Source organism: Heloderma suspectum, chromosome 5 (assembly GCF_057233095.1).
Source record: "Heloderma suspectum isolate Gila_16-S chromosome 5, 16-S_ref, whole genome shotgun sequence".
In the NCBI taxonomy this organism is placed as follows: Eukaryota; Metazoa; Chordata; class Lepidosauria; order Squamata; family Helodermatidae; genus Heloderma; species Heloderma suspectum.
Genome location: NC_139462.1, coordinates 9,196,642 through 9,213,292, shown reverse-complemented (window position 1 = coordinate 9,213,292; position 16,651 = coordinate 9,196,642). Strand labels below are relative to the sequence as shown.

Below are 16,651 nucleotides of genomic sequence, written 5' to 3'. Positions count from 1 at the left end.
GGAAAAAAGGTGGAATATAAATGCAGTAATAAACAAACAAACAAATAAATAAAATGCCTTCCCATGCAAGTGGCAATTGTCACCATGTGCTAACACAGAGACATTCCATGAGATCATTGGTCTAACTTGTGGCAAAAGCCCAACAGAAAAACTATGGCTTTTGGATGAAGCCACAGAAGCATGGGGGTGGGGGCAGGAGGGCAGCCTCGCTCTGTGTGTTTTAGAGCAAACGTTTGAATCAACACTCAGAGGCATTTTTTACTGGCTGGAGAGTGAGCTTCAGATTATGTTCCATATTTTTTGCTCTGCGGCACCAAAGGTCCCATCTACGATCTACACTTATTAGGGGTAAGTACCACAGTGCCCTCCATATGGTTTAGACTACAACTCCCATAATCTCTGACCACTGATCATGCTGACTGGGTTGATGGGGTTGTAGTCCCAAAACCTAGCAGGTTCCAGGTTGCCTGTCCCTGGCCTCTGTCATTGTATAGCGCTTTAACTGTCATCACGGTGCCCCTCAACAGATCCTGGAAATTGTAGTTGGTGATGTACTCAGACTTCTTCTGTAGAGATGTCTTATCCTTTCCCCTCTCACAGCACTATATTTCCCAGGGTTAAGCTAATGTGTCATGTGGGTGGGCATGTACACTGTGGGACTGAGCATATGGGTTTTTCCAAGAGTGAAATCAGGCTGAGCACTTGCAAGCTCAGACCAAAACAAAGGGCTTCTCCACACAGGCCTTTTACTCACCATTGAGATTCGTTACTCACAGAAGTTTTCAGGTTCTTTATATGACGTTGTCAACCCTCCAGAGCCCCTCCCGTGCTTTCCGACCATTTCCATGGCTTTATTTGAAACGGAAATAATGAGCTCATTAAAAAACGCAATTTGAATTTGTCCATGTAAAGAGGGAGTTGCACTATAACAGCAGCACCATCTACTGGATAAATAATGAAACATATAGAACTTGCAAATAAAGGCAATCCCTGGAGGAAAAAGAGGAAGTACACATGAAAGAGCTGCTCTTAATCCTGCAAAGGATCTGGAAGCAGAAGCCATGGTAAATTTGCAGGATAAAAAGCCTGGTGTAGAGAAGCCCTTAGTTACCGGCAGTACGAGCTTTAAGCTACAATACCCTGGTATCTGGGGTCTTTTCAGCCCCAAAATGCCTTCAGCTCTGGCCATCACTGAAATGCCCCCCCCCACCCCGCCAAGTGGAAAGAGGTTCTTCACCCCTAGGATAGAGAGTTCAGATATTCCGCACCTACACCCGTGTATTTGAAAATGCTGCCTCATTCTGTGCATGAATGAAACAGAACAAAATTCTCCACACAATGCAAGAAAAGACTTTTATTAGTAGCTGCATATTTACATTTTACTCTGAAAGAGTTATTTCTTTACATCGTTTAGGGCGTCTTCTGTTTCTTTTTCTGCAGGCATTAGGAAATGTAAGCAACGTAAACCACGTTCCAGACTGCCTCCCTACTAGCCTCAGTAAAACTGCTGTTTGCCCTGTTGTTGCCTGTTTGCCATATGCATCAGTTTCAGGAGGAGGTCCCCAGCCGAGCCATCCAGCATGGTCAGGTTTCTTTCGGAGGACACCCGACTTCCGTCGCTATTTTCATCAACACATGCAGCATCAGCAGTGCAGCTCTCTTCAGAAGGAAGAAAAGAAAAGAAAGAATATGTTCGCTGACTGGGTAGGAGGCAATGTGAAATAGTCTGATGGGAAACCCTTTCTGGTTGTCACAGTTGGATTATGTACCAGTGGGGGCTGGTGACTCCGATGTCAGTGGGGCAACAAATCTGCCCTAGATTTCAATCAGAACCAGTCAGAACTCTAAAGGAGCAATCCAAGGTGCAAAGCACCTTGAATTGGGCTTGGTAGCAAACACGGTAGCTGTTCACTACCAAAACACAAAAGATGTAAATAAATATAAAATAAAATAAGCTGACAGTAAATTATTAAAATAGCAGCACTTTAGCAATTTATAAAAGGGGCAGTACTTGATGAAAAGCATGCTGGAATAAAACAGCTCTCACTGCCCGCTTAAAAATGGGCAGTGGTGTCGCCCAGACAGCTGTGAACAGCCCAGAGAGCTTTGGCTGTTGGGCAATACAGAAATGTAATAAACAAAATAAGAGTAAAATAAATAAATTTGGCCTCCGTTGTGAGACGCTGCCGTCTCCTTTTATTCTGTAGATGTTAGACAAGGACTCCTGGACTTTAGGCCTGCGGGCCAATTGTGGCCCGCCTGGGGTCCCAATCCACCCCTCTCAGGTTCCCCAGATGGCCCCTCCCCCATTCCTCCTGGCAACCAGTCTTGTAGTTGTTTTCTGGCTTTTGCACAGTTTTTCCCCCACTCTAAAAAGTTGAAATGTCTCTCCTAAGGCTTAGTTACCAGCAGTTTAAGCTAAAATATGCTGGTATTTTAGGCCCTGCTCTGTTGTCTCCCGCCCGCCCGCCATCACTGGAATATGGTCCATAAGAGCGTCTCCAAAATGGAATTCAGCCCTCTGGCTGAAAGAGGTTCGACACCCCTGCGTAAGAAGATGACCATGACCATGGTGTTTATCCTTCTCCAGTGGACCACAAGGCAGCAAAGCTTCCCTTCTCTCAGGCAGTTACCAGCCTCTTGCACCTGTGTATCTTGGAAGGGGCCACTGAGGCCATCAAGTCCAACCCCTTGCTCAGTGCAGGGATCCAATTTAAACCACTCCTGACAGATGGCTGGCCAGTCTCAGCTTGAATACCTCCAGCAACGGAGAGCCCACCACCTCCCGAGGCAGTCGGTTCCATTGTCTGACTGCTTGGACCGTGAGGAAGTTTTTCCTGATGTTCAGCCAAAGTCTGCCTTCCTGTAACTGAAGCCTGTTATTTTGCGTCCAACAGTTTTGGATGGTACAGCCCTCTTCTGTGTGACAACCCTTTAGGTACTCGAAGAGTGCTATTGTATTTCCCCCTCAGTCTTCCCTTCTCAAGGCTAAACGTATCAGGTCCTTTGATCTTTCCTCACAGGACTTAGTTTCTAGTCCCCTGATCATCTTTGTTGCCATTCTCTGAACCTGTTCCAGTTCACCAGAATCCTTCTTAAAGTGTGGGGCCCAGAACTGGACACAGTATTTGAGGTGAGGTCTGGCCAGCACAGAGTAGAGTGGAACTATTACTTCCGTGATTTTGAAACAACACTATTGATGCAACCTATTATTGCATTTACCTTTTTTGCACCACATCACACTGCTGACTCATATTCAGGTTGTGATCAACTACAACTCCAAGACCATTTTCACATGTACTCTTACCAACCCAGTTATCCCCCATATCCCCCATCTTATACCTGTGCAGGTATACAGATGGGGAATTGGGATACAGTGCCACTTACAAAAACTCGAACGTGGCAGATATCAGGTGGAAAGGAACCATGCACACACATGTGTCTATCACTTGGATTTGTTTTTCTTTGTCATTGCTGTCTCACATATCCTTCTTCCTCTCTCCACCACCCCTGTTGCCCTCTGGAGAGCTTTATCTTTTCCAATAGTTACCATCATTGCAGCAAATGCCAGCGGCTGCACATCTCCCGCCTGCACTGCAAGGTTTTCCTCCAGCCTCACAAGGGGAAGGCAGGTAATTTTCCTCCAGGCAACGCAGAGTTTCAGAAGTGCCAAAGTAACAGCCGAGTTCCTCTCCGCAGCAGATACCAGGGCCAAAGCAATTCCCCTTGTTTCCAGGACCGCAGGGGATACACTAAGAGGGAGAAGGAGTTGAACATCATTGGGCTTGGCTAAAATGTGTGACTCCCTTGTTACCACAGCTTCACTGGCTTCTGGTCTGTTTTCAGGCACAATTCAAAGTGCTGGTTATGACCTACAAAGCTCTATACGGCTTGGGACCAGGCTATCTGAAAGACCACATTTTCCCATACAAGCCTGCCTGGGTTTTAAGATCTTTGAGGGAGGCCTTCTCTTGGTCCCACCACCATCAGAGTCATGTTTGGTGGGGACACAAAAGAGGGCCCTCTCAGTGGCTCCTTGCAGGCTCTGTGACTCCCTGCTGAGGGAGGCTGCGTTGGGTCCCTCTCTGCCAACCTTCCACCAACAAGCAAAGACGTTCTTATTCAGGCAGGCCTTTGGCATGTGAGCTGGTCTGCTCCACGAATTTCTCTAATCCTCTTCCAAAGCCATTTGAGGCTACAGTCCTGTGCACACCTACCTAAAAGTATGCCCAATCGGACTTACATCTGAGTAAACATGCATAGGGTTGTGCTCTAACCTGCTCTGTCTAAAATGGAGGTTGTAAACGACTGTGCAAAATTGCAGTTCACACACCATTCTCCGGCTGCTTCTGTTAAATATGGCAAGCAAGGCTAGTCCCATGAACATTATATTAATAAATTCATAAACAGAGCAGTGGCAAGAACTGCCCAAGGCCTCTTATCTTATGTCAAGTTCATTGGCCCCTATCATGGACCACCCATCACAGATGATGATGATCGTCGTCATCATCTCCAGTCTCACCAGGGATGCTAGTCTGTCACTGATTGCAAATCTGAATATAATTTTAACAAACTGATTCTCAGTACCAAGAGAATCATTCGGCAATCACTTACAGTGATGTAATTCCACTGAAGCCGAAGGAACGACTCCTTTCTAAATGGTAACTTCTTTTGAATTGCCCTCATCTCTCCACAACAAGCCTTTTACGTCACAACAGCACAACTAATTATAGTAGGGTTGTTCTGGAGTAAACGGCTTAACTTGTACTGCAATGAGAGGATTAGCTCAAACACAGAGAACTTAAAACTGGAGAGGAGATTTCTTTTTTGTATGCGCACCTACTGGAGTAAGTTTGCCAACTTTTCAAATGGCCAGTGTAGCTATGCTTTCAATGGTAGCTTGATGGGCAAGTATTACAAACAAGTAGATCTATCCCTGTGCTGTGAAAACCTTCACTTGCTGATTCTTTTGCTGTTAAAGGCACAAGAGTAAACCAGGCCTTCTTTTTTTTTCCTGATCAGCAGACGACTCTTTACTGGACACAGAAGATGGTTAAAGAGTAAGGCTGCAAACTTCAGGTGATTGATTCTGTTTAATTGACTGGGAGTAAGCCCTGCTGAACTCAGTGGGACTTACTTCTGAGTAGGCATACCAAGGATTGTGTTCTGAAGCACCAGTTGCAAATATTGTGTGCCTTATTGTTAAGAGCCCTGCATTTTGGACACAACAGTGACCAGTCACAAAGAATGACACTTGCAGAGGAATTCTCAAACAGAGTTTTGAAAAAGGCAGAAGACTCTCCATTCCACCTTAAAAGCAAAGAGCTTTTAAAGGAGAAAAAATGCTGTAACTGCTGTCAGAATAAAAATGTCTATAAATATAATTTGCCACATATCTGCCACATGAGCTCTGCATCCTATTAATCCCTGCTGCAGCCCAGGAGGTAGGGTTCACTATGCCCAATTTACAGAGGAAGAGCTGAAATAAAGCAGGGTGGCTTGCCCAAAGCTATGAAGTGTGTTGGCTGCTGGCAGCCTGTGAGACAAATCTGGGGTGCTCTCAGACAAGGCTTTTACTGTGCAATCGCCCTGCCTCAAAAACAAAATTGGGGGCGGGGGGGGGGTCCAGACATTGTCACTTTCCATCCACTTGTAACCCTCCCATGTTTTTCAAGCACTTCTGTCTTTTTTCTTACCACAAAAAAATCTGTTAGGGATGGAAAGACGGAATAGTTGTACAATGCCTTTTGGCTACTAGTGCTAGGAGCCCTCTGTCAGGAAGCCCCCTGGACCACAAACAACCACACCTTGTCCTGCTTGCCCTGAAAGCATCTTCAGGGGATGGAAGTACAGGAAGGAGCCCCACTTAGCATAGGCAATGGAGATGACCATGGAGGGCTCAAAGCTGTGTTCTGCAATCCCTCACTGGTCGCAGCAGAACCCTTTCCTTCCTTCTAGTGACTTCCATGCTCCCCTCCACCCTCGCTTGAGCTTCCCCAATTTTGCCTCCTATTTTTTGAGACTCAAATTGTTTAAGGCACACATTAAGTGACATTCTCTCCCCCACACACACACACTCTCATTTTCTTTCTCATTGTAGTGGTTGCACCTCTCAGGGGTCAAAGGTGATCCACACCAGCAAGGTCCGTTACTGAGAAGCTACAAAGACTGAGAGGCAGAGCGTAGGGGGCTTGACAAAATGGGAAAATGGACGGGACTGAGCAAAATGAAAATACATTCAGAATGATACTTCCTTGATGATGAAGGCTTGCAAGAGAAAAGTAGTGGAAAGCAGTTCCTTTCCCTCACACTCGCATGCATGTACACATCAAGCAAGCCAGTCTGCAGTACCTGTCTGATTTCTGTGTCCGGGAAAGCTCTCTTTCCTCCCCGAGGGCAATTCTGGATGTAGCAAGCTGAAGACAAGGCGAGAAGACAGAGGAAGTAAACTGGAAGAGACCCTGCAGGCATCTTGGTGGGCTTGCAGAGCTCACGCATCGGCTGTCCTGCTCTCCTGCCTCCTGTTGTTTGCATGTGGCTGCCTTCTGGACCACCTGTCTATTTATACCCTTCCTGGCTCCTCTCTTTGCATCAACGTAATGCCATGATCATCATTGCCAGGGTGTTTATTCCCCACCCCCACCTCCCACCTCCCACCCCAAGTGAGATTCAAATCACATTCAATAATTGAGCCAATTTGGTGCAGAGGCGAGCTCAGGTCCCCCAAGCCTCTTCTTTATTGTCATTTTTTAATATGTGCATCATAAGAAATTTGAGTAGGATGGACTGCAGCACTCAAGTATATGGGGAGGGAGTTTGCCTGGGATGAGGAGAAAGAGGCCCTTTCTGTGGATTTTCTCTGCCTGCCTGTACAAAGCCTATTTCTCCAAGAAAACCCATTCTGATAATAATGTCTACATAGCTTCACTCTCTTTTATCTTCTTTTCCATCTGGCTCATGGCACGGCTTGATTGCATGAGCCATCAAGATCTTGTTCCCAAATAAACCTATGCCACACCTTACAGGCACATCTGGCATGGTGCACCTTTCTTTCCTACTCCTGTGGGAAGGATAGGGCCAGGTGGCCTCCTTAATTTTCCTTCAGAAGGGCGATGGGCCTACCACATTCTTGGCTAGGATGCATTCAGCAAGTCCCAGACATTTGGAGCTGCACATTAATTTCATAGTGCTTCCAGTATGACACATTCCTCGCAAGGTGTGCTTAATGAATTTCAGCCATTGATGGGCCTAGTAAAAGTGAGTTAAGCACTACTTATAAAGGTGGGGTAGAAAGAGTGATGGGCCTCTATCTTATGGGATTTGGATGGTGCCATTCTTAAATGGCCCTGAATCTCTTCTTTTGGGTCAGGACGAAGTATGTAAACTTTTATTGGTTTCATTAATGTGTTAATCAAGGAAACCTTTGATTTCATGAGATGCCATTTTAATTGGTGTGAGTGAAAGTTAACAGCAATTCCAGCAGGCATGTTGCAGACGGAGATGAGAACCAGGGGCATTCCACCCAGCCTGTTGAAAGACCTCCCCCATGAAGATTCCTCTTCCCTTAACTGTTGCCAGCAGCAGCCATTCCAGCATCTGAGCTGAGGGGGATGAGAGTGGAAGTGGGGTTGTTCCACTAGGTGGCTGAAAGACTGCTTCATTTTTTCCTCTTCCCTCCCCATCCCTTTTTTCCTTTTGTGTTGTGTCTCTTTAGACTGTCAGCCTATGGGCAGGGACTGTCTTGTTTCACTGATTGTGAATAAGCTGCTCCAGGAGTGAGGAGTGGGATAAACATTCTTTAAATAAATAAAATATAATTAAGGACACACTTGTTTTAATTTCTGGGACTATTTTGATAGCTGGTATAGGGATTAGAGCAGCCTTCCCCAACCTCGTGGCCTCCAGATGTTTTGGACTATAACTCCCAGCATCTTTAGCCAACAAGGCCATGTTGGCTGAAGATGATGAGAGTTGTAGTCCAACATATCTGGAGGGCACCAGGTTGGGGAAGGCCGGGTTAGAGTGTTAGGGAAGGTATGACTTCAAATCTCCTTCCTCTCTCAGCCATAAAGCTGACTGGGTGACTTTTGTGCCATCACCATTTCTCATTCTAACCTACTTCACAGGGTTGTTGTGAGGATAAAAAGGGCAGGGAAGAACATCTACATTGCTCTGAGTTCTCTGGAAGAAGAGTGGGATCAAAGTGTAATTTGGTTTGGGTGTGTTACTGTATTAGGAAATGAAGAAGAAATATGTCTTTTTCATGTCCTGTCACCCACCCTACTGTGGAGGGATTTTGAGTCCCCTCCAGCTTCTTCCATAAGGCTCAAGAGCATAATTTTGAAAACAGCTGTGAAGTTACTGAGGCTGTGTCAAACGCCCCACACTAAAATGTTGCCTTTACTTGAGCTGTCAACAGATGATTCAGGCAAATTTCACATATTGGCTGTCATCACAGATCTCCCATTGAATATGAACACAACCTTTGTGGTTCAAATGTCCTCTCACTTTTACTTAGAAAACACTCTCGCAGCGTTGTTTATTTACAATATGTATATACCGCTCCATATCAAAGATTTCGGAGCGGTGAACACCAAAGAGAAAAGAATAAAACACCACGTTAAAACAGTTATAACATTTTTTAAAAGACGAGTTCCAGGAAGACTGAATTTAATAAACCTCGAGGTCACTCAAGGAAGGCCTCTTGAAATAACAACATCTTCAGAAGGCGCCAGAAGGAACACAACGTTGGTGCCTGCCTGACCTCCAAAGGCAGGGAGTTCCACAAGAAGGGGGCCACCACACTGAAGGCTGTTTTCCTGGTGGACTCCAACAGGCCATGGGTCCATGTGGAACCACCAGGAACATGCCCTCTGATGACCTCAGTGACTGGGCAGGTTGGTAACGAAGGAGGCAGTCCCTCAAGTATCCTGGTCCCAAGTTGTTTAGGGCTTTGTACACTAGTACTAATACCTTAAACCTGGCCCAGTAGCTTTATTCCCTCATCTGTAAAATGGGAATATAGTTGCTAGGGCAAACCGATGCATAGGGGGACAGGGCAGTGGGGGTCAGAGCTCTTGATCTTCACATTCCAGCCCTGTGCTGGACTGATTTCAATTAAGTACATCTAACTCTGCATAGAGCAGAGATGTTGAACCTTAGGCTCGGGGCCTCACCTGAGGTCCCAGTCTGGGCTCCTCAAATGGCCACACCCCTTGCCCACATCACCCAGGTGAGGCCCCGAGCCTAAGGTTCAACATCTCTGCTCTATGCAGAGTTAGATGTACTTAATTGAAATCAGTCCAGCTGCCTATCATTTGGGGGTTTCTCAGCTTTTATGGGTTTTCTCTCCACTCTGAAAGGTTGAAATGCCTCTCCTACGGCTCAGTTACTGGCAGTCAGAGCTTCAAGCTAAAAGATGCAGGCGTTTTTTGCATTTTGGCCCTGCCCCCTTTGCCCTCAGCTCCGCCCCCGTTGCTTTTGGCTCTGCCCGCCACTGGAATGCGGCCCCTGAAAACTTCTCCGGAACGGAATTTAGCCCTTGAGCTGAAGGAGGTTCGATGCCCCCAGCATAGAATCTCAGCATTCATTTCACATTTGTGTAGAAGAGAGAATTTTTTTTGGCAGGGGGTGCTTGTCAAGCCAGGGTGAGAAAAACAGCCCCTGCTGAATTTCTCCCGTTGACACCACTATTAAAGGAAGAGCAGGCCAGGCCTCCTTTGCAGTTGGCCAGCCTTTCAGTAAAAGCCCACCTCACATATTTGTGACAGGGATTTGAGACAGGAATTTTAAAGCAGATGTGGGTCTAAAAGTGCTGTAGAAAGGCTTCATAAAAATATGTGTAGAGGATCTTTTCTTGGGGCAAGGTAGTAAGATGACATGTTGTTGTTGTTCAGTCGTTCAGTCGTGTCCGACTCTTCGTGACCCCATGGACCACAGCACGCCAGGCCTTCCTGTCCTCCGCTCTCACCAAATGTTAAAATCCCTGCATTTCCCAATGAGTTTTAGCTCCAGGCTCCCAATCATTTGCCCCCCTTTTCTGCTCCTCACAAATGTCTTTCTTTTCCCAAAACAGTTCCTCAGGAGCTGTGGCTCTCTTAAGCATCCGAAATAAGATGCTCTTTTGAGCCCTCAGCTTGCAGCCTTGAGGAAAACGGTTTTCTGAGGTAGCGTGTTGTGATGTGGGAAGGAAAAGAGAGCCGGTGGCTGCTTCCTCCAGCTACATAGATTGAACCAGCTACACAGATTATTTGAATCTTTTCTTTGTCCCCAGGAGTAAGTGGATGAGGGCCTTGGCACCTCACTGACAAGTTTCAGATTACCCTCCTCGAAGCCCATACCTCGCTCCAAACAAAATCCTGGAGAGGATGTCTCTGCCAGGGTGCAGATGGCATCCCACGCTGACTCAACATCATGACGGAGGTGCAACCATTCAGCCCCAGTTCATCCAGCCAAAAAGTATCCCCCGCACAAATTCCCATCTGTGCAAGGACTAACGACGTCCACAGGGGCCTTCTCAGGAAGAACTTTCTCGAGCTTCTTGTTACTGTTTTGGAGAAAATTCCCTGAAAGAGCCCAGTTGAGTATAGCTGCCATGGAGGGCTACTCCCCATCTTTTGAGATCTAGGCCTGGTCTATACATGCAACAGAATGAGGTGGTAAGATGCTGAAGTGTTAGAACAGATGGTCCCTTTTCAGACGTTTAGGCTGGCCGGCCCTACCATTGGGCAGAGTGAAGTGTCTGCTCTGCCAGTCTGGTCAGCTTCTGTACATGGAATGGAGAGGGGAGGGTGTCCTCTTGTCTTTCTCCACTGGCAGTAAAATGTCTCAGCCTGGCCCTGCAGGTGGGGGATCACATTTTTTTTATGTTCCCCATGTCAAATATCATCATCATCATCATCATTTTATTATTATTTTTATGTATTACATTTCTATACTGCCCAATAGCTGAAGCTCTACTCCCTGCAAACTAAAAAGAACAATCACATCAGGGAGAAAGATGCTATCCTAGTTTGCTCCCCGCAATGCTAGTTTTCTAACTGCAGGGAGTATTCCCCCCCCCCCAATAGGGAAGTATTCACAAATATTAAGTCTCCATCTTCAGTCTGAAATGATACTACCCATTCTACTACTTCAGGACTCTCACACCCCATTTCCCACTCATTTGGGTGCATGTATAAAACCAGTCCTAGTGATTCAACCTGCCTTTTCTCCCGTTTACTGACATATGATCAATGGGGGCCCTTATTGTCCCTCACTTACCAGCGTGCTCCCACAGCACTCCTTGGCAAATAAGTCCCCCCACCAACACAGCCCTGAGGCAGAAAATCCCAGTAATGGTAGGGTTGGCATGACTTAGGGTTTGATCTGAAGCTTCAGGATTAGCTCTATGGAATAGATCTGTGGCCCTGGTGAATAGATTTGGGACCAGGGTTCCATGGGCGTAGGCCTAGCAACAACCCTGGCTCCTCTTATTCATTAAAATAAACTTATTTGCTAAACCATGGCTCTTTGGTTTGAGGGCTTCTTCACACGGAGCTTTTATCCTGCTATGGAGATCGGTTACTCACAAAAGTTTGCAGATCCTTTAGATGACGTTGTCAACCTCCAGGGTGCCTCCCGCACTAAATGACCTGTTTTTTAAAAGTTCAGCGATAATGAGTGGTCAAATTACAGCGCTTGAATTCTGCTTGAGTTCCCTCCGTGAAAAAGGAAAAGCCGCTATAAGAGGAGCTAGACCAATGAAACACATGGAAGACTCAGATAAGGGGGAAAGGGGTGGGAAGGGGTGGGGACAAAGCTCGTGTAGGGAGCTCGTTGTGATCCTGCAGTTAAAATGGAAGCAGAAAGCCCCCTTTTAAATGTGGGATTTTTGGCAGGTGTAGAGATGCTCTGAGTATATGAAGAACAAAGATTTAACTCCGTTATTCACCCCCTCTATAGCAATATGAAATATTTTAATGTTTAGTATACTTTAGGAAAGGTTCAGTCATGGGAGGTGGGAACAGGTACACTTTAGGGTCTGAGAGTCAGGGGCAATGGGCTGCAAGCCCATTACTGTCAGGAAAAAATGGAGGCTATATTACAGATCAGGGGTCCCCAGGCTTTTTAGACCTGTGGGTGCATTTGGGAATTTGAGATACTGCTGTGGGTGCCACCACAAGATGCCTAATCAGTTGCTTTGGTGTCTACCTTTCTCTGGATCTTAGGCTGAGTCTTATTCAGCAAAAACGTTTACTTCATGTCTATTGGACACTGCAATGTCTCTTTAATAAGGGATTAACTAATTCAGCTAATTGCTGGTGGTGTAATACAGTGAATGCATCTTTTAAACATATGCTATGGCAATGTCCAGTAGTAGCTTCTTGGGGGGAGGGATATTATTACACAGATAAGTTTTGTACTGGAACAGTCTTTAATATTCATGGATGTACACGCTCTTTGAAATTATGTACCTGCTTCATGGAAATTCACAAACGGTCAGCTATCTTTTGACAGCTAAGGGAGTGATCCTGTGGCCCCCAGACAGTGGCTGGGCAGCCATAGGATTGGTCGGTTCCCGGAGAACTGCCCTCTCCCCGCCTTGTAGGCAGCACGGATCAGCCCCACACTCCATGCTTGGAAGAGCAGTGCAGAGTGAGGGAAACGGGGCATTCCTGGGGTCGGGTCGGGAAGTTTGGAAGTGCTGGTATGACACTTTCTATGTGTCCTTTGGCCTGCCCACCCCGCACTCCGAGGTCCTCTGCACTCCGCACTCCGAAATTGGCTGTATAGCTGTGAATGCAGGGCAGCTGAGCATGGAGGAGCCCTGCATTGGATAGGTGATTGCCTCCGAGTTCAGAGACGGCCACCTATCCCCATAGGATTGCTCTCTAGAAGGCAAATGTTACAACATTGGAAAGATAAACGCTCACCTCCTAAAATGCAACGGATTGAGGACTTTACAACACTTTTAATATTTGAAAGGGTGGCTGTGAAGGTTTGAGGCCTACAGAGGCAAGAAAATGGTCAAGCTTAGAGGCCTGGAGTTTTCTATTGGGAGGGGATTAATCCTAAGAGGAGTAGTTTCATTTCCCCAGTTAAGTTTCATTTTCATTTCCCCAGTTATGTTTCATTTCTTCAGGTTTGAAACAGCACTTTCGGTTTTGAGGGAGGAGGATATAAAAAGAGAGAGTCAGAAAGATCAGGGCAGGAAGAGCAGAGTCAGGAGACCAGAGCCTGAAGAGGGAGCAGGAAGAAGCAGCCTGGAAAAGTCTAAGTGCAGCTAGGCTAAAGGAACTTGCATTTTGCAACTTTTATTTTCTCTTAATGCCTTTTGTATCACTCAGCTCTATTGTGTAAATACCTTTAGTTGTGATTTGCTTGCTTTAATTTACCAGTAAATTGTTGTGGTTAAACCCTGTGTCTAGAGTGTCAGTCACCCCACGTCTACAGCCTAAACCCCACGTTACTGGAAAGGGGACGGTAAAAGAACGAAGGTGGGACTCTTAAAGAGGCAAGAGATCCTTTAGGGGTTGCTCAGGGGGTCTAGGTCATAAGAGGAACCTTGACAGTGGCATATAGACATCCCCTTCAGATGAACCCCCTTCATGGATCACTGCCTTGTTGTGGCGAAGGGGCTTGCGTAACTCAGTGAAGCCATAAGCTATGCCGTGCAGGGGCACCCAAGACGGACAGGTCATGGCAGAGAGTTCTGACAAAATGTGGTCCACTGGAGAAGGAAATGGCAACCCACTCCAGTATTCTTGCCAAGAAAACCCCATGGAACGTATCACTAGGCTAAAAGATATGACGCCGGAAGATGAGCCCCTCAGGTCGGAAGGTGTCCAATATGCTACTGGGGAAGAGCAGAGGGTATTTCCAAGTAGCGCCAGAAAGAGTGAAGCGGCTGGGCCAAAGCCGAAAGGACACTCAGCTGTGGATGTGTCTGGTGGTGAAAAGAAAATCCGATGCTGTAAAGAACAATATTGTTTAGGAACCTGGAATGTCAGATCAATGAATCAAGGTAAGCTGGAGGTGGTCAAACATGAGATGGCAAGATTGAACATCGACATCTTGGGAATCAGCGAACTAAAATGGACAGGCATGGGCGAATTTAATTCCGGTGACCATCATATCTACTATTGTGGGCAAGAATCCCTTAGAAGAAATGGAGTAGCACTCATAGTCAACAAAAGGGTGGGAAAAGCAGTACTGGGGTACAATCTTAAAAATGATAGAATGATCTCAGTACGAATCCAAGGCAAACCATTCAACATCACAGTAATTCAAGTCTATGCCCCAACCACTGAGGCCGAAGAAGCTGAGGTTGATCGGTTCTATGAAGACCTACAACACCTTCTAGAACGAACACCAAAAAAAGATGTCCTCTTCATCATAGGGGATTGGAATGCTAAAGTAGGAAGTCAAGAAATCACCGGGATAACAGGCAGGCATGGCCTTGGTGTACAAAATGAAGCAGGACAAAAGCTAATAGAGTTTTGCCAAGAGAACAGGCTGATCATAGCAAACACTCTTTTCCAACAGCACAAGAGGTGACTCTACACATGGACGTCACCAGATGGCCAATATCGAAATCAGATCGATTATGTCCTTTGCAGCCAAAGATGGAGAAGCTCCATACAGTCAGTCAAAACAAGACCTGGAGCTGACTGTGGCTCAGATCATGAGCTGCTTCTTGCAAAATTTCGGCTGAAATTGAAGAACGTCGGGAAAACCACTAAACCGTTCAGGTATGACCTAAATCATATCCCTGATGAATATACAGTGGAGGTGAGGAATAGATTTCAGGGATTAGACCTGATAGACAGAGTGCCTGAGGAACTATGGACGGAGGTCCGTAACATTGTTCAGGAGGCAGCAACGAAATCCATCCCAAAGAAAAAGAAATGCAAGAAAGCCAAGTGGCTGTCTGATGAGGCTTTACAAGTAGCTCACGAAAGAAGGGAAGCGAAAAGCAAGGGAGAAAGGGGAAGATATACCCAACTGAATGCAGAGTTCCAGAGAATAGCAAGGAGAGACAAGAAGGCCTTCTTAAATGAACAATGCAAAGAAATCGAGGAAAACAACAGAATGGGAAAGACTAGAGATCTCTTCAAGAAAATTGGAGATCTCAAGGGAACGTTTTGTGCAAAGACGGGCATGATAAAGGACAAAGAAGGCAGGGACCTAACAGAAGCAGATGAGATTAAGAAGAGGTGGCAAGAATACACAGAAGAACTATACAGGAAAGATCTGAATGTCCCTGATAGCCATGATAGTGCGGTCACTGAACTTGAGCCGGACATCCTCGAGAGTGAAGTCAAGTGGGCCTTAGGAAGCATTAGTAACAACAAAGCTAGCGGAGATGACAGTATTCCAGCCGAGCTATTTAAAATCCTAAAAGATGATGCTGTTAAAGTGCTGCACTCAATATGCCAACAAATCTGGAACACTCAACAGTGGCCACAAGACTGGAAAAGGTCAGTTTACATTCCAATTCCAAAGAAGGGCAACGCCAAAGAGTGTTCAAACTACCGCACAATTGCGCTCATTTCACATGCCAGCAAGGTGATGCTCAAAATCCTACAAGCTAGGCTTCAGCAGTAAGCGAACCGAGAACTACCAGAAGTACAAGCTGGGTTTAGAAGAGGCAGAGGAACTAGAGATCAAATCGCCAACATTCGCTGCATCATGGAGAAAGCAAGAGAATTCCAGAAAAACGTCTATTTCTGCTTCATTGACTACGCTAAAGCCTTTGATTGTGTGGATCACAACAAACTGTGGCAAATTCTGAAAGAGATGGGAGTCCCAGACCACCTTACCTGTCTCCTGAGAAACCTGTACGAGGGTCAAGAAGCAACAGTAAGAACCAGACATGGAACAACCGATTGGTTCAAAATTGGGAAAGGAGTACGACAAGGCTGCATATTGTCACCCTGCTTATTTAACTTATATGCAGAGTACATCATGAGAAATGCCGGGTTGGATGAATCAGAGGTTGGAATTAAGATTGCTGGGAGAATGATCAACAACCTCCGATATGCAGACGATACCACCCTAATGGCAGAAAGCGAAGAGGATCTCAAGAGCCTCTTGTTGAGGGTGAAAGAGGAGAGTGCAAAAGCTGGTTTGAAACTCAACATTAAAAAAACGAAGATCATGGCATCTGGCCCCATCACTTCCTGGCATATAGAAGGGGAAGAAATGGAAGCAGTGACAGATTTTACTTTCTTGGGCTCCAAGATCACCGCAGACGGTGACTGTAGCCATGAAATTAAAAGACGCTTGCTCCTTGGGAGGAAAGCTATGGCCAACCTAGACAGCATAGTAAGAAGCAGAGACATCACCTTGCCGACAAAGGTCTGTCTAATCAAAGCTATGGTTTTCCCAGTAGTAATGTATGGCTGTGAGAGCTGGACTATAAGGAAGGCTGAGCACCGAAGAATTGATGCTTTCGAACTGTGGTGCTGGAGAAGACTCTTACGAGTCCCCTGGACTGCAAGGAGGTCAAATCAGTCCATCCTAAAGGAAATCAACCCTGAGTGCTCATTGGAAGGACAGATAATGAAGCTGAAGCTCCAATATTTTGGCCACCTAATGCGAAGAGAAAACTCCCTGGAAAAGACCCTGATGTTGGGAAAGACTGAAGGCAAAAGGAGAAGGGGATGGC

General features: G+C 46.1%; 1 protein-coding gene across 1 annotated transcript; it reads right to left on the bottom strand.

Moving 5' to 3' along the window:
* Nucleotides 1–1,340: 1,340 nt before the first annotated feature.
* On the bottom strand, nucleotides 1,341–6,534 carry LOC146343576 (vasotocin-neurophysin VT-like). Its single transcript, XM_084855321.1, has 3 exons — nucleotides 6,352–6,534; nucleotides 3,551–3,752; nucleotides 1,341–1,659 (listed from the first exon to the last, which is right to left on the bottom strand). The coding sequence occupies exons 1-3, from the start codon at nucleotides 6,532–6,534 to the stop codon at nucleotides 1,496–1,498; spliced, it is 549 nt and encodes a 182-aa protein (XP_084711447.1). The 3' UTR covers nucleotides 1,341–1,495.
* Nucleotides 6,535–16,651: the final 10,117 nt, after the last annotated feature.

Bases quoted from the DNA above. Each gene is read 5' to 3' on its own strand.
- LOC146343576 (XM_084855321.1), bottom strand. From the start codon at position 6,534: ATGCAAACAACAGGAGGCAGGAGAGCAGGACAGCCGATGCGTGAGCTC. The intron at 3,753-6,351 runs GTACTGCAGACT...TCTCCCTCTTAG, and splicing joins CGGACACAGAAATCAGACAG to TGTATCCCCTGCGGTCCTGG. The intron at 1,660-3,550 runs GTAACTATTGGA...TTCCTTCTGAAG, and splicing joins TGGCATTTGCTGCAATGATG to AGAGCTGCACTGCTGATGCT.